The 27396-nt window shown below is 37.2% G+C and overlaps 1 protein-coding gene across 1 annotated transcript in view; it reads left to right on the top strand.

Moving 5' to 3' along the window:
- Positions 1-27396, top strand: part of grik3 (glutamate ionotropic receptor kainate type subunit 3) — a 170428-nt gene that overhangs the window by 120381 nt on the left and 22651 nt on the right. Inside the window, exons 9-11 of the mRNA XM_049479959.1 lie at positions 4246-4359; positions 11618-11821; positions 21841-22064. Of these exons, the coding sequence (XP_049335916.1) occupies positions 4246-4359; positions 11618-11821; positions 21841-22064 (542 nt within the window). The remainder of the gene's footprint in view (positions 1-4245; positions 4360-11617; positions 11822-21840; positions 22065-27396) is intronic.

Raw genomic sequence — 27396 nt, 5'->3', positions numbered from 1 at the left:
CCATTAGAAATTCTATGAGCAAATCAATCAAAGTTTTTTTAAAGTCTTTCAGACTTTAGACCTGTTCTCTGTGCTGCCCAAACTTATCTGTAGACTTACGGAGATTTATGTTTATTATACTGTCAAGTTATGATACTCACTTAACTATACAGTCAGAAAAAAGGTTCTGTACAAGTACATTTCTGTTTGCCAAAGTACAAACAGTGCAAATATAGAGCTAAAAGTACAACATGATCCTTCAGGTTCAACTGTTTCTTAAAATAAGAAAAAAAAAAAAAACAGGAATATAGTACAAACACGTCCCTTACCTAAAGGGAAAAAGACATACCCTGGATACCACCCGAGTGACAGTGTACCATTTTTTTCTAAAAGGGTATCCACAATAACAGACATAGTGACCAGGGGGATAGAAATAAACATTTAAAACACACATCACTGTATATCAATCTGAATGACCATATTATGGTACACTAAACCTTCCTTACTACCTCATTCCATTTAGCATCAATTAGAACAAATAGAACAGCAGTCAATGTCCTGACATAATAATTTACCCCTCAGCCATGAAGCAAATGGGCTATCAGCATAAGTTAGTGGATCATAAAGTAAATTGGATTATGGAATCCCGCAATGTTAATTACAGTCTTTGTTAAAAACAAGCAGGGATTAATCCAGAATGCTTTTGATGGTGATGAGATGTGTAAATATGGCTATATTTAATGAGATATTTATCTTAAAAATGGGAGAGCAAAATATGTGTACACTGCAAATGAACTGTCCTTATTCTGTTTCAAGCTGTTCTAGAGATGTGAGCAACAGTGATGGAAGTGCTAGATCCTGGAAATGCAAGTAAATTTTTTGTTGATTTGCCATATTTTGAACTTTTACAACAAAGGACCATCAAATGGAAGTAACCAAAAAAAGATATATATTTTTAATATAGAGATATTAGAGAATATAAAGATAAAAACATATATATTTATAATAGGGATGCACTAAATATTTGGCATCTTAAATTATGTGATTTTAAGTTTCTGACTGAATAAGTAAAGAAACAGAACAATTTATACAGAACAATTACTAACTTTATTATAAGTCATATGGCAGTGTTGCTTCTAGGATTTTTAGACCCCACATTTTACCCCTTCCCCTTGCCCCCAGTGGAGTGCTGTGTTCAATGCTGACAGGGAGTGTGAGAGAGAGCCAGCAGCCAACAGACACCAGCTTCAACTTCATTTTTATACTCAACTAGCATAACCCATTTAATACCACATGTGATATCACTTTACTCAGTTTACTACCTCTTCACAAACTTGCTGCTTTCCAGCTGAAAGGTATAGAGCTGTACAGGGCTAGGATAGTAATGATACCTGACCTAACTTAGCACACTTAGCCTTTAGCATTTGTTTGTTTACCAGAAGACTTGGTATGTCTGCTGGGATGTTGGAAATTTAGTGAAATGTATTTTAGTGTTCACTAAGTATGGTTAATTTTTTTTGTTTTGTAAATAAATGTTTTGTATGTGAAAAAACATGGCTTAAATATATTTAATTTATAAGTTTAGCAATGGGAAAAAAATGGCAAAATTAATAAAAACCTGTAATAAAACAAGGTTCCGCACATATTCAATAAAAATACAGCATTTGTACTGTGTTTTTTCATATATTTAAGGTAGCATTAAGCTTACTTTGTTTATTTATTTATTTATATATACTTACAATTTGTAGCTGTCATACATTTACTTGTTGATCTCTTTTAAATGATAGCAGACACCCTGCAAGCCTCTGTATTTGAATGTCTTTCAGGTATGAGACATCAATGAGCTTTCCGCCCGGAATCCAAAGCCAAGGCGTCGCGTCAGAGCGAAATCAGCTTAGTGTTTCCAGGCCTTAACTGTTTGAGCTGTTGTAGAAAGAGACTTGGGACGTAATCCCTTTTAATTGAATATTAGCCCACGTTTTATCTTGTACTGGAATTAGGAGTACTTTCTTGGGTGGAAAATTTGCTTTATGTTGGCATTAGTGGTGAAGAGCAGAGATACTCTCCTGCCATTTGTAAATAAGTATAACTTCACTGGATAATCAGGTTTAATGAATGAAGCTTAATTGCTAGCACTTTAGGAAGGATGAAATGCTGGAATACACAGGCGCACCCCTCTGGAATTTGTCTGATTCTACACAGGCTGTAACTAATGTGCGTGACGAATCAGAATGTGTTGGGCGCTGAGTCAGGCGGACGGTATTATCAGGCGTTTATGGCACCAGTTGATGTGCTTGTGTAACTTTGAATGAATATACAGCTCAACTCTGGGCTTCATGAATACAGGAGCAGTGGCAGGGATGGTGTGTGTGCGCGTGTGCGTGTGCGCGTGCGCGTGTGCTGCAGGCAGGCAGGCTGGCGGAGGACAGCGCTGCTGCAGCACGCATGCAGACAGAGATGGATGCTGACAGCCACAGGGCTATTTGCACTAATGATTTGTTGGGGAGTGTCTGTACAATATGCAGGGCTTCTTCCCGGCGCTGGAGGGGAAAGATTGTGGAGAGAACTCGCCTTATTTGTTCAGATCTTTGCGCTGATATTAGTTGAATTACTCATAGCAGAACTTCGTATGCAAAGTAAACTCTTCCCGTCAGGCCCGTTCTATTTTCCTATTTTTCTCTGTATTAATTAAATGCATTTCAATGAAGCATTTCCAGGTTCAAGTACTGCTTCAGACACACACACTAGTTTACTCCAATAAAGAGTCACTGATTCTGACTAAGCTATATTACTGGATTCCTGTGGAGAGTTAGATGAGCAGTAAATAAACCTTGCCTCTCTGTTGGAAAGATTAGCATGTGTGTATATGATGTCCCTGTTTATACTAACTGCACATACCTCTATTTATTAACAATAGTGAATACATTTTTTGAAGGATGTTTCATATACAAGGTCACTTTGCAGTGCACTCTGCAACTGCATAAGTGCCTACATCTACAACTCAGATTTCTTTCCTTTTACTAAAAAAAAAGAAAATGTACAGAAGACCTTAAATGCCCTCTTTAGCATATTTGCCCAGAAATGTTAGTATTGCCAACATTTGTTAGAGATGTTTGCATAAGACTTTTGGAGTCAGAAAAACACTAAATAACTGGAAACCAAATATTGGATTACCATTTCAGAAACATATTTTAAATCTTTGTTAAAATTTCATTAAAAAAATAATTTAAAAAAATTGCCTTGTTTTGGCTACTGCACAGCAAGAGGATGGTTCCCCAGTTGCAATGCTGACCCTCTCCATAAATTACCTGCTAGCGCACCTTCACAGTGTGAACGAGCAGTGGCTTTCCTCTGCTGAGAAGCGCAGAAGCGCTGCACCATTACAATTACAATCTGCCAAAGTTTAAGCGAAGCGACTTTGGGAATGGCAAATGGCAAATGCTGATTGGGTTGTTGCATGTTAAGCACAAAACACACCCATGATTAACTAAGAGAATTAGTACATGCCTTTTTGTGCTGCCAAGCTGTACAAGGCATACTTTTCCTGTCGTTACAATAGCAAACGCTCACTGACATGCCCTAAATCAAGCTGCACAGTGTGGGTTGAATGCTTGTCTAAAGATTACTAAATTAAAGCCCTAAAATTAGAAAAATATAGACTCTGTGCCTCTGCAGGCTAAGATACTGACATTATGGCCTGAGTATCCAGAGTTTGAATCCAGGGTCACGCTGCTTCACCCTCTGCAGCCAGAGAAAGCTTTTGCATTAAACTGAAATCGGACTGCCATCCTCAATGCCATTTATCTCGGGCGAGTAATGCACAGTAACTAAAAGTCCATCCTCTTTGCATTCATCAAAACAGTATGATAGAAAATTGCAGTACAATCTTTTCCAAGTCTTTAATAATGATAAGCAAACAGTGTTATCAATTTGTAATGCATGCTATGGTAATTTCCGCCTCTGCTTTTGTTCAACATTTTCTCTTCCGAAATTGAATTGAAAAGCAATTTCCTTTGGTTGAATTGCCCTTCCTCTGATCTTAATGCGTTCACAGGGTGCACAAGAGCTTGGCTCCTCATGGTGCCACCCCTCCCTCCCCTCTCCATCCCCTGAACCTTTTGGTATATAGGTGACATAGGCAATCAGCTAATGCCAGTGGATGAGCTCCACAGGGTCTGCTAATGCAGAGAGTTGGGCTATAGGGAGGGTAAGGATCACTCAGGCAGGCACAGTACGCACTGGATACACAATTTTCATCTTCCGCAGGTGGGGAAGTGGAGTGCTTCAGGAGGGCTGAACATCACCGAGGTCCCCAAGCGAAACGGCATGAACATCACCGACTCCCTCTCCAACCGCTCGCTCGTCATCACCACCATACTGGTAAGGTCACGCAAGCACTTAACTTGAAGGACACCCTTCCTTTTCTCTCCTTCCCTTTTCCTTTATCTTTCCTTTTTTCTATAGTGATGACCATCATCCCTCAATGTACCTACCTACCTGCAGAGATCAGTTTCATCCCAGATCTAACACACCTGGTCTAGTTGACCTGTCAGTGCTTTGCCTGATTTGATAGGAACATTTGTCAGGTTGGGCAAGATTTCCAGAATGCTGCCACATAAATAAGTTTGACTTAATGAGAAGTTTAATCAAAAGTTCGTTGTTTGTCAAAAACCCTTAATTTAGAGGGTGGTCTTAATTTTAAATTATATTTAACCCTCTTACTGATATGGACCGGTTGCAAGACGTTAAAAGACATACATTTAGAATATGATTTTTGGCTTAATGTAATTTGAGCCACTGTGCCCTGTAATTTTACTGAGTTGTTATTTTTTATGAAAAGATACAATTACTTCTTTGTCCAGTTGTTACACAGCCAACATAGACTGTACAAGTCTCTAATTTTTGCATGAAAGGTTTTAAAAAATAACCTCATAATTTATTTTGCAAAAAACAAACAAACCAAAAAATATTTTTTTCTTCTGTGGTAGCAGACTGGCAAGTTCCCATATAATTGGGATGACCAAGTCATCAGTGTTAGCAGGACCAGACAACATTTCTCCATGTTATTGTGTGTTTGTCCGACATGCACTGAGGTTCATATATCTTTAACATATGTGTACAGTGGTTACTAGGCAAAGCCACTAATTTACCCTAATAAGATTATATTTCTTTAGTTTTTCTTTAGCTAATTTGTAAATTATCATTCTATAACATGTTATATACAATTATAAACTATTATCAATACAGTACACACAAACCACCATGGATCATCTGGTCTTCAACAGGCTCCTCCAACAACAGTGCAGGATTATAGATAGGCCAACTATTAGCAACGCATGGGTATGTCAATTAATTATGGGCAGATCAGCTAACAAAAGAGTATAGGTGAGTTTATGAACAATGGAGTATGAGTAGGTTATATAACAGTGGAGTATTGACAAGTTCATTAATCTTATAAAGAATCCAAAATATTTTTTTGTTTGTTTCAATGTGTATTTCTGAAACAAAGATAAGAAAAATAAGATTTAAATTTTGACAATTGTATGTAAAATCTTATTTTGCACAAATTAAAAATGTTCACAACACCCGTCATATTTTGACATTCAGACAAATGCAGAATCAAGGGCTCAGATCTGTCAGTACATAATGTAACTTTGAATGTTGTTCCTGTTTGGTAAGAGCATGTGATAAAGGAACTGGAACAGTCTGCCATGCACACAGTAGGAGTGAATGAGGGCTCTGCCATAGAACATTGGTCACTCATAATCCAGCTACTTGTATAAGTTCTTTTCAGAACACAGAACAGTCTAAAAATAAAATAATAAAATAAAATCAGCTTGACATACAAAAAAAAAAAAAAAAACTTTGCAGTGCCTGCAGGTGGGAGTGTTTTTTAATGTTTTTTAATGTGTTATTTTTTTTGAGTGCATTGCAGGATACAGTTTAATTGCCAGACAATGCTGCTTATTATCATTGCAACATTTAAATGATTCAGTTCTTTAACTTATATAAAAAAGTGCTTCAAATGCTAGGCCTCATCATGTAATGTTTGTAGGAAAACATAAAATAGACCACAAATGTAGTTGTTGATCAGAAAAGATCTTACTACTGTACTCTTCAGTTCCTTATCAAAATAATGCATTAATTACTCATATTAATTAATAATTATGCAATAATTTCTTAATTGTTTCCATATGCAAAGGTGGCCATGCAGGGATAGGTTCAATATGTAATTATATAATTACAATTACATGTGGAAACTTTGACAAAATAAAAAAAGGCTAACCTTTTTATTCTATGGGTAAAAAAAAAAATAATAATAATAATTGGTACTTTTTCATTATTGTAGTGTAGCAGCCTCGTAACATTTCAGTGAATATTAAAAAAAATATATGTTTCAGCTCTGACCTAAACCATCCCAATAATTTTTTTTATTATTATTTTTATTTTTTAAGAAGTGTGAATAGATAGGAGTGTTATTCTAGTGCCATACTAGTGCTGGTGATGGTGCTAGACCGCTGAACAGCAGATTTACACAAAGAGGAGTGCAGGAAAGGCCATTAGTGACACAACTTGAAATAAACAGGCGTTTCCCTCAGCACAGCAGCCACACTGATGCTTTAGGCCCTATATTTATGCTTGTCGCTGGAAGGTTAGGGGGCTTTGTGGAGTTGTCATTGGGGTGCTGACATCAAACTGCCTTTGTGAGCTTATTTTGGACAGGCACATGAGTTAGCTGCAACTGTAAAGACTGTCATTAGCCCTGGATTGGGAAAGAAGGCTGTAATCAGTGCTTTTCTGGTGCTCACCATGGGAGTTCCATGATCGGTTACACGAAAAAATTAACAAAATTAATGACATATCAGGCACAAAGACATGACGTTGAGATATTGGGCCCATATGTCATTTATATTCGTGCTGTGCATGTTCACTTACAGCATGCTTACTGAAAGTGATGTATAATGTAGAAGAAATGCTTTCCACACGTGAGATTCTGTCGTTGTGTTTAGGCAGACCACAAGACTTTAGGTTTAGGGAGTTTAAGTGCATCTTGTCTTCTGTTTGATTGTTTGTAGCTGTTAATTTTGGCTTAGAGGTAAATTAAATAAAGTGTATCAATTTAGATTTCATTAATTAATTCATCTGAAGGCATTTCCTTCGTGGAATTATTGAGTGTAATTCAGGAATTTTGCTTGGAAAAGGTGACAATTTATTGCAAAAAGTTTAGTTTATATTTTTATTTTAATATTATTCACCTGACATAAACCGATTAAAATAAGTAAATTGTACATTTACTGTTTATTAGTTATACTGAGAAATAGGAATGTCACAATGCCAGAAATATGATAGTTTGTACAAATACCAATAAAATGGTTTGATTCTTGATGTCAGTTTCAGTATCACAACAATAAATAATAATGGGAATTAATGTATTATATATATTCCAGAATGAACTCTTAAACTTTAGATACATTTTAAGCAGAAACAGAGGGATCAGCTTTTTAGTTTAAAAAAAAATGTTGTTGCCCAAATCTGATTCAAGGATTTTTTTTCTGAAATTTGAACCAATAATTGTAAGCAGTCAAAGCAGCCTCTCATATCTCCTTTTTTATGATAGTCCTAGACTTCTTTACCATTCCCCACTTTTTGTGTGCTCATTTATTAAAGGCTGATGCTTTATTCTGAGTAATTCAGCTCAACAACAAAACAGATATTTTGACTGTAATGTTCTAATAATCTGAGTGAATATGTCATCTGTTGATTTTGGACTACTTTGGAACTCAGTTAGCTGATTGGACATACTAGTCTCTGGTTGTTGGGTAGGATCTCCCTGCAGTGCCACTGATCTCAAACAAGTTTGGCACCATGGAACACAAGTACCATAATGTTTTTAGGTGGTTGGTATCGGCCTGGTACTGAAGCATTGTTTCCTATGACATCCCTACAGCAAGTCAGTGTGCCAGTTTAGCCAATGTGGATTAATTCTAACTTTTGTTCTTCGGTCAATACAGAAGCACTGACCGTTTTTTGTTTTTTTATTCTAATCCTATATTCTTACTGTTCCAAAGAGGCTAAAATAAAGTTTTATTACATTTTATTTACATCCATAAATTCCAGTAGTCACTCTCAGGCACCACAGTCTGACTGACTTGAACGTGTTTCAGCTCGGTTTCGGTCAGCTGCAGTCAGTTACAGTGAGCTATGGCCTGGCTCTGATGAGACTGGTGACAAAAGTCCACACTGAAGCTTTAGCTCAGCCCAGCAGGAACAGATAAAGTCATGACTCTCCATCCTGTGGCGGCTCATAATGACAGCGTATCAAGCAACCCCATCAGTGCACAAATAAGATGCCTGGTGTTTGTATTGCGAGACCTGGCACCCTGAAAAGAGATTAAGATATTTAATGTACTTTCCCGCATGCATTGTCTTCACTTCATTGCCTATAACTATTTCTCTGTACTCTCCTCTCCCCTACTCCCCCTTCACTTATGTACACCCATGCAGAGAGAAAGAGAGAGAGATAAGGAAAGAGAAGAAGAGAGAGAGAGAGAGAGGCTGCTTTTAGCTTTGATATGAGTCCAAACCTTGGGGAATTTCACATATTAGAAGACTAGGAACAGATGGTAATGACTTTTTTTCTGCAACACACAAACTTTTTGATCAAGATAATTGGACAACTTATACAAAGTTTTCCTTGGAGCTGACTGGTTTCACTTTCAATATAAATTACTTTGTAATAAAGAATTCATTTGCTGTGATTAATTTATCAGTGTGTCAGTTTTAATCATTACAAGTTCTGGATTGGAATTGTGTCACTGGCCGGTTGCCAAACAACAGCCTGAGTGCCTAAAACACATAAAGATTTTTTTTTCCCCCGATGCTAAAGTTAGAAGTCCATGAAATAAACTCATTTACTTTTGGCAGCGCTACATGATGCTGGCCCAGTTCACACCTGCCATTAATATGAGTTCTGGGTGACAAGTCATAAGTGGATTACACTGAGTACAGGTGTGAATGGGATTTAAAACATGTCAGATTGAACACACTGAACCCACTTTAGAGGTGGTCTGGGGGGCACCACATAACACACGTGTGGTAAAGTGTTCTGATCTATCACCAACAATAATAAAGGCCCACTTACTCCACTGCATAATCACAGCACAGATCATATCACCTGACCTGCACAGCTTCATTCTGTGTCTTCACTTCTGAATCCAATTTCCCAACAGCATCACAGTGTTGAGATCATATTATCAGCTGCTAGAACAAAGTTTAATATGATGCTTGATAAATCATTCATGACATATATGGACAGTTTCCCCCCACAGGGATTGGACTACAGATTAAAAGGAAATATATTCTACAGATAGGCCTAATCCCTATCCAGGAAATTGACCCTTTTTCTTTCTGCTACGATGGTTTTCAACAATACAGCCACGTTTGTCTGTGCATTGCATGAGCAACCCATGCCATGTAAACATACAGTTTGCAACATATTGTACAAGGACACAAGGGACACTGCTGAATGACAGCAAATGCAGCGAGATGACGTACGCTGTGCTCTTCCTCCGGTCAGAAAGTCTGCTGCTGTAGAGGTCAGTGTAGAGGCATTGTAGGCACATAGATCTGTACAGAGAAAATAATGAAACAATGTATATATATATATATATATTAAACACTGCGTATCGTGCATTTAGATACAGTTTTAACACAAACTGCTACAAAAAAAATTAATTAAGAAATTAATTACAGAGAACAGAATTAACAATATTTTGCTTTTAACCTACCTGCGTTAAATTAATAGTGAATGAATTAAATATTTTTTTTATAGGAATCAACGATTTGTCTAGAACAAGTGTCACTCTATTAATTACATTTATATGCCCTGATATTTTATTAGTTTAATATTACTTATGAATATTTTTTTTTAAGATGGGGATCAATTAATTAATATTTCAAACTAAACATTAGATTAATAGCTTCATTCTAAATTATATATACATTTGATGGCATTGCTTTGATGCTTAAGATCACACTCTTAATAGCAAGATATATAAAATTAAAGAAAAGAGACAGATTATTTTCACTTGTTATATAGTTATAGTTATACGTTATTGCCTTTGACATTTTACATACTTAAGTCTTCTGTTTTTATGTTGCTTTTAGAGGTGTTTTTGCGCCGACACTGAGTAAATTGTAGCTGAAAATATTATCCCGGCTTACTGTGTGCTTCAGGCCAGTATGTCTCTTTTATATTCATACAGTATGTGTGCCACTGATGAATTAGTGGCAGTCGTTCCACTGATAGAAGCATGCAAATGGCAGAGCTCCAAGGCATTTATTATCAAGGCAACTGGACGGGACGGAGAACAGCAGTGAAATCGATTTTGAAATTCAGCCTGAGCATCATTACACATGTCTGAAGCATCGCTCCTCTTCTGCGGTGACGGAGTGTAGCTGTCCTCTTTCTGCTTGGCAACATCTGGATTTTTTTTTCTTGCTGTTGGAGTGTGAAATGCTATAAAAGCTAGATTATGGTCACAGTAAACCCAGAGAAAAAACTAAGAGCAGGAATCGATCAGATCACTGAGAGTTTCAGAACAGCAGTGGGCTGCGCATCGTCAGTTACAACAAATCGCAAAGCCCATGTAAAATGCAGCGGAAAAATGATGCATGGCGCAGGGGGAGGAAAAATCTGCACCCAGCCTGTAAAGAGCATGCCATTCTTTCAGAGCTCTGTGAGACTGAAATGGGGTTCAGATATGTGAGGGCAGGGTTGGATTTGAGGGAGTTTGAATCTCTATTTTTGATGCTTCTTACTTTTTGATGTAATTAATACTGGTAGTTGCTTTTCCTGTTGTTTGAAAATTGTGAACGAAAAGAAATGCTCCAGAAGGTTTTGAAATTAATATGTTTTTAAATTGACCTTCATTATTAACTTTTTCTCCTGTATAGTTGCCATTTTGGAAAATAAATGTGTGTGCAGTGAATATTAAGTCTGTCACAATAACTATTTTTTTGGAGGATATATATTATTATATTATATTAATATATTAATTATATATTAACACCATTCATTCCACTATTTTAAAGGTAATATAATGGCAAAATAGTAAAAGTACATATATACATTACAGAACACTATATATTTGAGTGTTAATAATGTTTTGACACTGTAATTGGAATATTATATTTTATTAAAATATCCCCCGTACTCATGTTAATGGGCTCTTCTTGATAATACAAATATTGAGACCAGAAATATAAATATCAGCAAAAAAAAAAAAAAGATTATTGAGGTTATGAGGTTATTTTTTTTGTGCATGGATAAGTGAAAATATGGTGGTGTGTGTGTGTGTGTACATTGCTCTGTATAAACAGTACTTAAAATGAATAGTAGTAGCTGGCAGAGCACATTTTTAGAAACTACTAATTAATATCAGCATGACGAAGCCGCAGTGAACAGTGCTGAATGTGGCTATGTAAATATATATTGGCTCAGACTGTGCTGTAGCGATCTGTTAAAGCACTCAGCCTCAATTCCCTCAATTCCTCTCAATTAGGACTGTGTGCAGGGGAATAGCAGAAACCGCTGACCTCACCACTGCTTTTCATTTGATGTTTTGTGTCTGAGCAGGAGGAGCCATATGTCATGCTTAAGAAGTCTGACAAGGCGCTTGTTGGCAACGACCGCTTTGAGGGCTTCTGCATTGACCTGCTGAAGGAGCTGGCCAGCATCCTGGGCTTTGCCTACGAGATCCGCCTGGTGCCTGATGGGAAGTACGGATTCCAGGATGACAAGGGCCAGTGGAATGGAATTATAAGGGAGCTTATGGAGCATGTAAGTATAGGGTGACAATCACTGCAGCAGCTTTGCACTTTAGCACCACACCACTAGCACTGCTATAAAATAACCCATCCTACAACTATTAACACGCTCCAGTGAATTCATGTCAGCTGATAACACGAGTTATGACCTTCTGCTTTATTTACTTTTGTCGCTGTTTTCTATAACTTGCCACAGTTATAGAAAAATAATATGATTTAGGGTACTACCGATACTTATATCAGCAATGATAAGAACAAACAAATAATAATGGATATTACATTCAAAGAGGTGTGTGTGTGTGTGTGCATCCTGTCAACATGATTTGGGTTTTACTAAGTCTATTACAGTCTATTTAGTATACAGTATCATTATGCAAGTTTATGGTAAAGCTAAGCTAAAACAATATTTTTTCTTATTTTTTAACGAGATAAGTGCATTATTCATGTGTTATTTAACAGCTATTTATTTTTATTGGGGGGAAAAAAGGACAGGAGAGACATACAATAATTTGGATGCCTGTAGAGATTTAAGCTAATAGATAACGTTTAACCAAGATCTCGAACCTTAATTAGCTTGTCTGGGCAATGGCTTGTTGTCAGGCATTGTTGAAATTGATGAAAAGGCAGGGTGATGCAAATTGCAAAGCTTTATAAATACCTGGACTCACAAAATAAACGACATAAACATTGTCCCGACAATCAGCAGTCATGCGGTCCTATAAGCAGCTGCCTAGCACTCTTAAAATTCAGACTATATAAAGATATAAAAGCTTAGTTTGTAATGAAATTAAGAGAATGGCTTTTATCAGAAACAGTGTGGGTCAAGCTGAACACCATAATATAATATAATTAGGATCGCCAACATAGGTAAATAAATACCTTTAATTTACCAAAAGAGGTCTTTGGGAAAATATAGCAGACACAAATACACAGTATAAATATGACATTTGTGGAAGAAAATATCAGAAAATAATAAAAAAATAAAGTCTGATGTCTTTTGCTGAATTTAAAGAATACAAGATGGTGAATCAGTCATGCTTCAGGTTTGCAGCCAGTGGTATAATAACAAAGGTGTTGGTAAAGAGGCAAAAACATTCAATCAAATATTAGCAAATTCTGCAAGCAAGCATCTCAAAATCTCTGCAAAATCTATACAAACATTTCTTCAGAAAATGATCTTAAATCCACAGTGAAATACCTCGAGAGTATCAAGCTGAAGGTTACGCATTTCTCACAGTTCCCTGAAATAAACATGATGGAAATTTTGTGAATAGACCTCAAGCAGTGTATGCAAGACAGCGCAATGATTTCACAGAGCTAGAAGCCTTTAGCACGGGAGAGCATATGAAAATCCCCAAACTATGAACTGAAAGCCCTATACTTAGCTAGCAGCAAAAAGCTATGATACTTTACCAGAGGGTTGGTGTTACTCAGTATTGCCCAGACTTTTGTTTTGCAGATCTTCTTGCTGTTGTCTAGTAACAAATTAAATTAAATTATATTTTATGTCTAAATTTTTTTGCTTTTGGATTAAGTCATTAAATACCATATTTTGTGGTCATTAATAAAATAACAGGTGTTTTAGTATGATTTCAGTTTGATGAAAAGTTATTGTAGTTCATAAAATATTGGTTTGTTAAAGAAGTTCCAGCTCAAATACATTTGATAGTTGCCCTTATTTAACATTAAGTAGGGCCGTATGATTAATCATTTGTTATCACGATAAAGTTTTTTTTTTTTTTTAAATAAACACATAAAAAGAGCTCTGATAATGCCTTAAATAACAGCAAACTCAAATTGCAATATGCACTTGGTTAGGGTCTTGGGGCACTTGGAAAAATGAGTGCAATCGAGCCAAGTGCCAAAAATCAACCAAGAAGCTTAAACTAAGTAAAGCACTGCATTATTATGAGTTCTACTAACTCAATAAATGCTTAATATACATACAGACTTTGTTTAAACTTAGTTTCATAAGTCTTGTAAATGGCACATGTACATGACTATAACCTTCCACATTTCAAATAATAATACGTGTTTTTCGATTGATGTATTACAACTTTTTTTTGTTTTTTTTTCCAGAATTTTCTCCAGTTTTTCTCCCAATTTAGCTAGGCCAATTGTCCCACCCATTCAGCTTCTAGTCAGCTGTCTATCCCCCATCACTAGTGATGCCTTAACACCAGGAGGGTAAAGACTTGCACATGCCTCCTCCGACACATGTGAAATCAGACTCCGCCTCTTTGCCAACTGCTGCTGATGTAGCATTGCCAAGTAGCATCGACTCAGTTCTGATACATCAGCTTACAGATGCCTTGTGCTGACTGACATCACCCTTTGGAGTGATGAGAGGAAAGAGTGCCATCTAGCCACCCAGAGATAGTGTGCTCTCTCAGGGCTCTGGCAGCTGATGGTAAGCTGCATCACTGGGATTCGGAACAATAATCTCCTGATCATAGTGGCAAGACTAGAGCCCTACTACAGCAAGCCTGTATAATTTTTTTATATACTTTAGCATTACATTTTTTAAGCATTTTGCATATTGCATCAATATAACCTGACATTCAACAGCGTTACTGCACATTTTCTATATTTTATATTCCTAATTCATAGAGTAACATCAGAACTTCATACACTAATTCTTACTATATACACTATAAAGGAAATAACCTTTGTAACCCTATGAATTTCATCAATATTGCGTGGTATGGCACCATGGCAGTAACAAGTCTCACTTTCTAGGGGTTAAGGGCATTTCGTGCCATCATCTATTTCAGTCCAGATTCCACTTCTGAAACTGTAAAGTCGCAAAGGTGAAGAAACACTCGCAGACACACTGATACTCCTGGGCAGGATAGCAGCCAGTGCTGCCACAGCAAATACTACTCAACTGAGCCAGCAGAAGCAATGTCGGGGCTCAAGCCCCCCCCATCACCTCCGCTCCCTTTTCCCCAGGATCACCCGCTGTCCCTGTGCTGCAGACCCGAGGGCCTCTGCACTGGACACTGGCATGGCACTGCTGTGCTGGCATTTGCAAAGTGGCGCTCATCCCACTCCCCTTCCCCTTTCTGTCACCCTCCCAGATCAGCGCTGGGGCTGGCTGAGAAGTTGTAATAGCTTAAGTGGCATTTAGTGGAAGAAGTCATATGGTGGGAGTCAATGGCAAGGTGCTGGAAGGGCTGCGAGAGGTGAGCTACTGCAGCAGCACTTAATCTTCCCCTGCGCTTCGGCCAGATTCGCTACGATAACAGTCACCTTGAGCAGAACAAAGAGATTATGGCAGGTGCAGTCAAGTAGAGGTGTGTGTTTGTGTCAAATGTGAGGTTTTTATTTAGACTTCAGCTAGATGCTGCAGTTCCTCACAAATGAAGCTGATGAGAGGTAAAGGAACGAAGAAGCACACGTACAATGTAAAAATTACAAATAATAATGTATTTGTATTTATTGCACAGATGACAATGGTACCCTGGCAAAAGTAGTGTTAAAAATATCAGCAAATCTTTTTTTGGAAATGATGACAAAACATCATTATTGTGATAATAGCTTAAATAGTATTCCACCTTAAAATAGTCTATTTATAGTCTATTTACTGTGAAGCTATAATTGTATTTTTTTGTGTAAAGCCCATGTTAGGTTTTTGCCTCTACCTGCACTGTATTTTATTGCTATTTGCAGTTTGTGTCTGTTGTTTTTTTTTTTTTTTGTTTGTTTGTGCAAAAAAAAAAAAAAATCAAAAATCAAAAGAATTGTTTAATTTTTAGTTACATTACTTATTTTGTAAACATTTTTATTTTATTCAAAATACTATACAGTTTTGGAAAATTACTGTTGTTGCAAAAAAAAAAAAAAATATATATATATATATATATATATATATATATATATATATATATATATTTTTTTTTTTTTTTTTTTTTTTCTTCCCCTAAAAAAACCCTAAAAATAGAAAAAAAAAAACAAAAACATTGGCTATTGTCTTGTGTCTTTTCAAATCTATTATCTTACAACAATCCAATACTTGCTGTGCATACATTGCTTTTTCAAGCTTTCCCTGTTTCAGCAACAAAACAAATTTCCTAGATCACTTTGTTTCACTGACACTAATTTTCTGTAAATATCCATCTATCTCCAGTATTCCCATTTCTCAAATCACTTCATCCTCGTAATCTCTGCAATGGATTTGGCTCTGGCATTCTTGGCCCTTATCAAATGGCTTCTGCGGTATCGAAGGTGCTGTGTGTATTTTTAGGAGCTCTATTTTGTGGCTGAGTGCTTTTCTTGCTGCTGTCTATATAGATAAGCTGATCTGGAATCAGCAGAGCTGAAAAGCAAACTGAGGAACAAGCTCAGAGAGCTGACCTCGGATTGCCACGAGAGGCTGGGCTAGATAGACTGTTTTCATGCGCGTTAACTCGGGGAATCTCAAATCTCTGAAGAGGAATTTATGGCGTAAGTGATTTCTCTGCTGATTCTCATTATACACGGTAGCTCTCACCTTTTTAAGCCATGCGAGACTTGCATAGCATATGAATGAATTTACAACCAGACGTTTCTGAAGTTCTTTGTGTTTTTTTTTAGATTGGTCTCTGAGGTGGATTGAGAATACATCAAAGTCATAGGTATCATTAAATTAACCTGTAATAGACTAATAGCAACTATAGGTCTGAGTCATATATATTTTTTTTATTGCTCTTTGGTATTCTGAAAAGGAAAGTATTACTAATGATCATTATTAAAGAGATTTAGCAGCTCCATTTGTGGTCATTTCTTTAGTTATTAAAGAATTTTCCTTATTTTCTCCTGTTCTGTCTACAGTAAGTGTGCCATGCTTTCTAAAGACTTAAAAGGAACATAAAGGTTCTTGGATTTTATAGAGGCAACAGGAAAGTCAAGTCAAGTCAAGAAGTATTTATGTTCCTTTCATCAGTACAAGAACACAGTGGAGCAAAATGACATTCCTCCCAGACCACGGTGCAACATGGAGCAACACAGCACTACACACGACTACATAAAGTGCAATATGCAAACAAGTGTGCAAATATGTAAACATAAAAACAAAGCAGCAATCCACTTTGAGATTATTTTTATCTGATATATTGGTGTTATTGAATCTGTCCATTCTTTCAAAACATTATAATTATGTACAGCTCCGGAATAATTAATAGACCACTTCAAAATGATCAGTTTCTCTCATTTGACTTTTTGTAGGTATTTGTTAGTCTAAAATGAACATTTAAGGTCTGAAATCACTGCTTCCTTTTTGTTATTTAGACCTCATTTCAGTTCTGTAAATGACAATATTTTTATTTGGAATTTGGGGAAAAAATGCTATCAGTAGTTAAAACAACAATGTTAATTTTACTCATATATATATAAATATCTATTCCAGAGCTATATATATAATATTGAATCACAGTCATTTAGTGTATGTGACTGACATCCCATTTGGCTATAGAGAGGTTTTAACTCTTTAAGGACTATATAAATAACATAAACATACAGAAAATCATAGCTTACTAATCATTGATCTAAATGAGCTTTAAAGACACAGGCTTTCCCCTGCATGCATACATAAAAGATATTGATGGAAATATGTAAATATTTTAAAATATGACAGTTACATCCTACTTCATAATCATAATTGTTTTGTGAATTGGCTGCATATTCACATTCACACATTGCATCAGATTGTCTGAGATTCTTATCCATGTCAACGAGATTGCATCACATAATTCCTCTGGATTTGTTAGAAGCGTTTTCCTGCTGTGAATTACCCTTTCAACCGCATCGCAAATATATTCTGTTTAATTCAAATCTTGTGTCTGAAAAGGCCACTGAGAAACACTTAACTATTTGTTTATTAAACCACATTAAAACCACTTTTGCTTTGTGCCATGCTGTGTTAACCATGATGTGGCCATGAAGGGAGGCACATGGTCAGCAATAATCACTAAAACAGACTTTGGCATTAAAAAAGTGATTGCTATTTAAATGCAAAGGTTTATGAAGAAAACATTAATAAACACAATTACACCAAATTAAGACACAACTATCTTTGTGCCTCAGCAGAAACTGAGATCCAGGCAATATTTGTCCTTCAATATTCTTTAAATGTTGAGGTTTCCTGAGTCTGGGTTTACTGCAGCCTCAGCTTTCTGTTCTTGCCTGACAGATGTGACATCTGACATGGTCTACTGCTGTTGTGGCCTACCTGCATGAAGTTTTTACATGTTGTGCATTGTGTTGTCTAGGTTACTGTAGCTTTTCTGTCAGTTTGAACCTGTTTGAACCCATCAAAATGATGGGATGTATAACGGGTATAGAATTAGTTACATTACTCCTTGTGACTCTAACAACTATGACACATTCAAACTGCCTTGGATCAATATTTTGTGAACTCGTTGAACACACTATTAGGATTAATGTATAGTCTATATTTTGTAGTTTTAATAAGTAATATGCGATTGAGGCACAGTTTAATGTAAAAGGGCTGTTTTGTAATGCATTATTTTTCTCCAGCACATTTTTGAAAGCCCACTGCAAAGCCAAAGGGCATGGTGGGCAAGGCACTAAGTGGTGCGTCAGGCCTTGTTAAAGTTGATTTAGTTACAATAGATGATCCCATTAATCATGCCGCCATACCAGTATTAATAGCTGGCATAGCACATCATTTGTTAGTGTTGTGGCAATTAATCTTTGTGCTGGAAGGTTACACACCAGCATAATCTCATTGTCTCAGGGTATATTCTGTATATAGACGCTGGGTCCTCTTTTGGAGCATGCTGTAATGAAAAGTCATGTTATTTGCAATCTCCAGCCATGCACTCATCTTCTTCATCTAGTCAGATGTTAGCCAAACATTGTTCTTAAGGATTATTAATGATAGTATTGACATTTTTATTACTCTAATGGCATCGTGCTAATGGATTGTGGAACAGCAGGTGAAGTGGGGTAAGCACGGCTGCACTTTGAATGTATATAACAATTAATTTTACATTTCTAATGAAGATGCCGAATTTTGCCGAAGATGCTGAGATTGGTCATATGTGACGGCACACACAGTGTGGTCACCGTCGTCAGTAACAGTGTTAAAAGTTCACAAGAGATGGCAGGGGAAACCTGCGGGTCAGTCAGCTGCTTGAACGGCAGGTTGGATGAATATGCGCAGTAGGCCAACGGGAAGAAAGGGAAATCCTTGTGTACTTTATGTAAATATTTAATGAGATCTCAGCAGCTTCACTGTTAGACTGGCATTTTATCTATCTGTCTTTCTCTCCTACCTTTTTCTCTCTCACTTTCTACCTGTAATTGTCTCCTGTTCTGTCGCTTTCTTTGGCTGGTTGTCCGGTATTTAGCCATCGCAGCGGTAAATGTGGACTTTGGTAATCCAGGCCACTGCATGCAGCTTTTACGCCATTCTATTCCTACCTGACAATCACCACAGGGCTGCTTCTGATCACACTCGTGCTCCATATGGATTGAGTTAAAGCCTAGTGATACTGTATGTCTGCTATGGACGAGTCGGGTGGTTGAACTATCTTTGTTAGGTGAACATTAAGAGCGGTCTCACTGAAGAAATCTGAAGCGTTTGTGGAAACACTTTACAATAAAGGTCAAAATTATCAGTACTTATGACAATCATAAAATAATGTCTCAACTTTGTATTAATTGATACTAGACTTACTATTAAAACATTACTAAATTTTAAAGCTTAGGAATGTTGTAAATAATAATGAATCAGAACTATATGGGCGGTGGATAATATGGCCCTAAAATAACAACAGTGTTTCATGGTATTTTCGTGATAACAATACTCACAGCAATATTTTAAATTATAAAAAATTATAAATAAATAAAGAATACACTACTGCAAGACAATTTGAATACAATTATTGCATACAATATGATATGGCACACTCCTAAATGAGATGTTAAAAAAATACAAGAATTTTACCAGATATGTCACAGAAGTCAATGATCCAGAATGCCATGATACTAATAATGCACTCTATATATATATCTCCATATATCCAGGATTAAATTAAAAAGAATGAAACCAGATAGATATAATCTGTCTTTAGTAGATGTACAATGGGAAATGAGAACAGTGTGATTTTTTCTTTTGCTAAAAACAATGTGGCACGATATTTCAGTGTATATCATTGCTCACGATATTCAACAATATTGGCGCGTACGATACAATATGGCACACACCTAATCGGAACATTAGCTAAAAAAATTGTAATCACTAATAATGTCTTAACCTGTGTCAATCAATAATTAGTTGAGCTGTACTTTCATAAGTAGTCTCAATTAACAGTGACGGTCTGAGTAGTTTCCCCGCCAAGTTTCATTTCTGTCAGTTGTTTCCTTTTAGTTGCAGTTTTTTGACATTGAGTGTATATTGGCAAAAACAATCAATTCCAGTTCAAATGCGACTAATTTTCTCTAATTTTGAGCTGTTTTAAAATCAAAAGATGCATCTCTTAATGGTGAACCCAGTCAGCTCATCTGAGATTAGCCATCTCTCGCTTGGACAAAGGGATAACAGCACAGAGACAAAAATACAGTCATTCTGCAGAGTCCGTGTGAGGCCATGGTGGTAAAATGAAATGTCAAAGAATGTCAAGAAAGAGCAGCTGTAGTTTTGCCGCCATGGCTGAAGAAAAGGAGTTCATTGTAATAAAAATGTTTCATTTTTGGGATGTTTTGTAAGAGCAAGTGTTGCATCCCTTTCTCCGTGCAGCAGGAGAAGGAGCTCTGAACTCCTTTGTGATTCCATCATGTTAGGGGGAAGGAAGCAGCCATGCGTGAGCCAAGCAGCTGGTTTCATTAACCTCCTGTCCAACCCTGGAGAGGAGGAAGCAGGGCGAGGTGATGTAAATGGTGACCTTCTAAATATGCAGCCAGACACGTGCCACTGAACACTTCCCTTCGCCTGCAATTTATAGACAGAGGGGAGGAAAAAGCAATAGTTGCAGTGAGGAAACTAGGCCATTCCAGTCAACAGTTGAATCACCTTGGCAAAAAAACGGACTTTGAGTGCCTGTGGCACAAATTTGCTGGGGGTTTGTTCATGGGCAGCGTGACATGGCCAGTTGTCTGTTTGTACACACACACACACACACACACACACACACACACACACACACACACACACACACACACAGCTCCCAACTGCTCTTTCACTGTGGGTCTCCTTTCTTTTTAACAGATCTAGACAATACAGTGCCACCAGAAAGCTCTGATATGCCGCACATCTGCATACTGTCACTGTCCAGGTGCGGATCAATGAAAATTAATGTAAAACTATTCATTCCAAGCAGTTTGGAGCATTATACATTTTGGCCTATACACTCTCTCAACCATGCTTATATCTTTTTTTTCTACTTCAGTTTTATGTGTGCTTTCCAAGTTGTCCCAACCTTCTCTAAATTGTTGTTGTAGTTTTCTGTATATGACCCTATTTTAGTGATCTATAGGTGAGCCGTCAACTGTACACTGCACAGCTTGGTTTAGGGCCTGTCAGTGTGTGTTTAGTATGCATTGCGCAGCTTGAAAGCAAAAGGCATGTACTAATTCTCTTAATTAATCATGGGTGCGTTTTGGGCACTTCGAGACCACCACACACATCATATAGATATATTCATAAGGTGTGAAAATAGACATTAGGTGGGGTGTAAGATTTGAATGAAATTGTATTGTAAAATAAGTCAAAATAATAATGTTCTATATTATTATAACAACTCTAGACTGTATAATATTTATAGTAAATAATGCTTTTGTCAGTATATAGTTCTTCTAGATCTTCTAAAACAGCTACAAACTGCATGTTTCATTACAAAGAGATCATAATTAGACCGGGCTATTTTATTCTAACTCTACTCTTCTCTAGGCTTTATAATACAGATGTCATGATTCAGACTTTCAAGTCTTTCCATTTTCCTGTTCCTTGTTTTTCAGTGTCACTGGTAATGGAAATTGAATCTGAACTGAATTGAATTTTGTTCTCTGTCTTTCTCTCTCTCTGATCAGAGAGCAGATCTGGCTGTGGCTCCTTTAACCATCACCTTCGTCAGGGAGAGAGTGATTGACTTCTCCAAGCCCTTCATGAACACGGGGATCAGCATCCTGTACCGCCGGTCCAACAGCACCAACAGCGGCTTCTTCTCCTTCCTCAACCCCATGACCCCTGACATCTGGGTCTACATCCTGCTGGCTTACCTGGGCGTGAGCTGTGTTCTTTTCGTTATCGCCAGGTGAGAGAAATTGAAAGCGAGCACAGGGGAAAAAATAGTATTCGCTCTCGCTCTTGATCGTAAGAAATGCCTTACTGAGGAGGATTTGATCGTAGAGAGCAGAAGGCGTAGTGACGTGTGAATCCTCACGGCTGGGGTGTGCTGAAGTGCTGAGGAAATAGAAGACCAGTAAGGCTGCCTCTCGCAGGACCTTATTCCCCCCGGGTAGCCATTGTTGCTGACACATTGAGCGCCATGTGAGGAGTGGTGCTTGAGTTAATTTTGGAGGAAATGAGCGATTGGCTGGGCTGTGAGTTTCAAGAGGTAGCAGCTGCTCTCATCGGGTCCTTTTTTGTCTTTGGACATGTTCGCTTTCAATACTCGGTACTTCAATACAGAAAACACATAAAATGCAGTTTTGCAGGAGTGCCATTACTTGGGCTGTTAGGCGGCTAGTAGCCTGAGTTCTCAGCCAGTAACACTGTCTGGACATGATGCAATACGGCAACACTGTGAGTCCTTCCATTCCATTCGGAGGAAGCAGAAACTTGCTTCAAATAGAAGTCAGTTATTTTCTTCAAGCGAATCAAAATAGTCACAGAGGCATGGTGAGGCTAAAGGTAATACTGCCAGTTAGAGCATTTTTTCTCGTGCACATGGTGTGCGGAACCAATCAGATTCTTAACTCTGCTCCGCAGTGACATTTTACAGGATCCAGGTGTTTTACGCAAGACACAGTGCAATCATAGGAACAGGTGACTGGTGAGAGGATAGTGAATTACTGTACATTAGTGAAACTGCCACTGTGCTCACACAACCAGACTATGCTCACATAAAGCGACACAATAAGAAAAAATACTAGGAGATAAATCAACTGATGTTACAATTTCAGGAGTAGCACTTTACCTTAAAATAACAGCATTTCTGGTTTGGTGCAGAGAGAATGGTGTTTCTTTGGGTCTGAAATGCTGCTACTGCACTCTGTAACTTTGGTGCATAGTGCATATATTTACAGCAGTGATGTAAAAGTGATGAATACTCTTCAACTGTAGGGGGAGCGCTGTAGCAAAACCATATCTTATATAATGCTGGATTAACTGCAAGTGCAAATTAGCTGCACACCTTTCAGCTAACAGCAGCTAATGCAATAGTAATTGTATTTTTCACACAGTTGAGCTTATATGTTCTTTTTTTTTAACATTGCATGTTGTTAGTGAAGGGCTCAAACTCTACTACTGCTGAACAAATTATATGATCCCAATATTTTGATTAATATCCCTATTAAAAATCAGAGGATGGGTCACAGAGCTCTCTCATCTCCATCTCACAGTGTTTTTGCTTGTTTTACTGTTTTAGTTAAAGATTGTCTTGCAGTATTTGTTGATATAGAACAAGCACAATGTGACAATGTGTCCATCAAAAATGACTGCCCATCACACCACATCCCACTCTGTTACTTAGTCTGGACAGTTTTACTGATTATAATGGAATGGTTTTGTTTTTGTAATTGCTGAACACCTGCATTGCTTGATAAGGCTGTAAGGTGGCTGTAAGGTGCATAATTGTATAAGTGATTAATATTTCAGTGTTACATTTTTAATATCTATAAAATATGTAGCTAGGAAGCCTATCAGTGCTTGTATTTATGCTTAGAAAAAAATTCAAAATGTTCATTTATCACCTGCTGCTTTGAAGAATCGCCCGTAGAGATCTTCACAGCTTACCGTGCAGATTTTACACACGACTCAAAGAGCACGAGTGCCAGACAGCCTGGGGTCAGGATGCCCTGTTTCTCTCCAGCAGTCATGACACAGAAAAAGGAAGATTATCTCAAAATGACCATTATTGACGCTGACATTTTGAGGTCAGTGGTTTTTGGTGAAACGTATATAAAACTACCTCAAATGCCCACGAGTCCATGAAATGGAAATAAATTGCAGCAAACTGAGCCATGAATGTGAAAACTAATCTAGCATCCTGAGTGCAGCCTTATCAGAGCCCTTAAATTCAAGAATCATTTTAAGGATGTAACTAAGGGGTGGTAGGAATCCCTCATAGCAATGCTTCAATAAACTGCCCATGCTCTGGAAAATATACATTTGGAATTCAAAAAAAAAAAAAAAAAAAAAATAGATATGGAAAAAAATGGCCAATGGAATATAGATTAAAATTTAAGACTCCAATACCTCACCAGTGTGGATAAGCACTTACGCTCCAGCAACTGTGTAATAATGGACGTGTCCTCCCTCCCTGCTTCTCCTGTCCTTATCTTCTCAAATACCTGCACATTGCCCAAGTTTCAATTTTCTGGGAGTTAGCGCTTCTCCCAGAGGTGCCTCTATAGTGTCTGTAGAGCTTAGAGACTGAGAGGGAAGACAAATGACTCCCTTTTTTCTTTTTTTAATTGTTACTATAGTCTATTATAGCCAGGGCTGGGAAATATGACTAAAAAAACTTGAGAATGAGTCTACGATAACTTACGATACACAATATTATAAAAACAGAGTAAACATAACAGAGTATAAAAGTACCACTATTTATTTGAAGCAGCAAAAACAGCATGATGTGTATTCAAATAGTAAGTATGTCACTGTGTATCTAAGACTACTAAACTGTTAAATACTTATCAAGATACTTTACTAATTTACCAAATTGCTCTGGATCATGTCGGTGAGATGTTAAAATACATTGTGCCGGTACTATAATTATAGTGTTTCTATGTAGAAACAGTATTTTATCGTAATGTGGTCAATTCAAACAATTAATTATTGTAATAAATGGATATCTGAGTATATTGTAAAAAAGAAAAACTACCCATTTTGTTACAGAAAGTGTAATTAGCCCTGTGAAGTGCAGGTCCTTCACTACCTTCACTAAGAAATCCTAAAGACTGAGCTCTTCAAAGAGCACTTACTCTCCTAACACCTCTAACAAACTAACTAATTTTAACCTCATTTTTTGCTCCTCCTCCTCCTTTGGCCTCCTTTAGGCCCAGTCAAAAAATGTTCTTTTTGCATTGGACCTCTATGTCCTCTATTCTGAATGTACAACATTATTTGTAAGTTGCTTTGTAATGTTATATTTTAAATCAAAGATGAAAAAACGTGAAAAACATGAATAGTTTGTAGCATTTGGCTCAATAATGCACAAAAAAAAAATCAGCTTGTTATGGCTACTGCGCTTGCACAGATCTCTATATCAATATGAGGATGACAAATGCTAACTTTCCTTTTTTCACAGTGTACACATCAACCTGATTGGCTCATATTATTGAAGCATGTGTTTTTATCCATAAATCCATTACAAGAACTACCATTCATATTTGCAGCAGTGTCTGGGCTTTTCATTAATAATAATGCACTCAAAGATTTCAGGCAGGCTCTGGACCAACTGCAATCCTGACTATGAAGAAGCAAATACAATGACTGACTGACTGGCTGAATGTTTGTTTGATTGATTTGTATCAGTTGTCACTCTGTGCTTACTAACAATTAACAGTTAATAAAGTGCAGCACTAACTGGCATGCTATTTAAAGAATCTCTGCATATTAAAACTCTCTGAAATGTGATGCTCAGACAGCTTTACGTTCGGCACCACTCATTTTATGTCTCCAGTTTATATATACAATTAAATATGACATTTTAATGCCCTCTGATAAAATAAGCACTAGAGAAAAGAGGAAAAAGGAGAAAGATCCGGTACCACTTTAAAATAAGACTACCTTTATAAAGGGTTTACAATTAGTTTATTAATGCTTACTAATTAGGTAGAAAATGCCTTAAAAATCATTAATAATCAGTTATAACACACACGTAGAAGGAGCAACAATATAGAATGCTGTGGGTTCACTATTTGGCAAACAACAGGTCATTGTTTCCCCTTTTACGTTTGTGTTACAACTGATTATTAATGATTTTTAAGGCATTTACAACCTAATTAGTAGCCATTGATAAACTCATTGTAAACCATTTATAAATTCTTTATAAAGGTAGTCTTATTTTAAAGTGGTGCCAAAGATCCTATCAGTTCTTTAAACAGATATTCTGTATTTTCTTTATATTCACTTGACTTGACTAGGTATCAGCATGGACTTGTTTCTGTGGAGAAGTCAAAATCCTGTTAGAATTGTCTATCTATAATATATATCCTTCTCTCAAGGAAGGAATATGATTTCTTCGTGAGTCAGTGCTAGTGCCAGGTGTCTTTTTTTTTTCTGTGTGTGGCTCACACACATGCGCACACACATACACACATATACACACACACACAGACACGTCTTCTGAGACTTGAGGACAGATTCAGGTTAAGTATTTCGAATCAAGGACACTACTGGAGGGCTGCGTGGGGTAGGACTATTCGATGAGCCCCAGTTAGTTATTACACAACGCTGGAAAGCTCAACATGCCACAGCTGTACTGCAACCCAGAAATAATTCTTCCTCGTGGATCACCTCAAACAGACACGCGCACAAAACATCCAGCGTTTTAAGCCGTAATCCACACCTTATGTGGGAGACATGCAGCCTTAAGATAAATACAGGCGGTAATGCTCTGTATATCTTCCATGACGGGTTTACAACTGTTGGGGTTCTTATTTGTCACCTCTCATTCCATTTAGCTAAGTCTCTCCACACAACACATAGTCACATCATTTTGCAGCTGCCTTGTTTTATTTAGATTTAGATTTTTACTGGGAACATAAAGTAGAAAACTACACACAAACGCGTTCACATTGAAGCTGCATTTTGCATTAATAACTGCTCTGCTCTTTAATTGGCTGTACAGAACAGACAAACATTGTTAATGATAAAAATAATAAAACATGCTTGAGTAGTTTTAGGTGGCTCTTTATCACAGGGTGCTTCTACGTTGGGGCAGTGAAGGTTAGCATGGTTTGATTCCGTGTGGCATATGAAGCCAGCCAAGCGCTTCTTTTAACAATGAAAGCAACATTATTTACCACCTCAGCGTGTTTTAAGAAGCACACTACCTTGGTTATTAAAGCAGCATTATGTAAGAGTTGCTCCTGCACTGCTTCTACAGTTGTAGAATGTAATTCACTTTTACACCACTGGTTTAAATACACATTATATCCTTATAGACAGCTGTAAGCATGCACTCGTTGACAAGCTGAAAGGTACCCAGAGCAGCAAGATGCTGGGAAAGGTGAAATTACTACATAGTGTTTATTATATCAAGCTGCATGGTTGAGGCAGTGTCCAGCTCACCCAGGGAGTGAGCACCTACACCTTTTTTTTGTGTTTGCTCTGGTCTTTAGTTAAAGGTTTCCTCATGGTTTGGTTTGTTTTCACACAGGGTAAAAAATCTTGTGTACAAACAACCCGTGTTAAAA

Source organism: Astyanax mexicanus, chromosome 6 (genome assembly GCF_023375975.1).
Source record: "Astyanax mexicanus isolate ESR-SI-001 chromosome 6, AstMex3_surface, whole genome shotgun sequence".
NCBI classification, from domain to species: domain Eukaryota; kingdom Metazoa; phylum Chordata; class Actinopteri; order Characiformes; family Acestrorhamphidae; genus Astyanax; species Astyanax mexicanus.
Note: the sequence above shows the minus strand (reverse complement) of the source record. Positions and strands in the feature narration are given on the sequence as shown.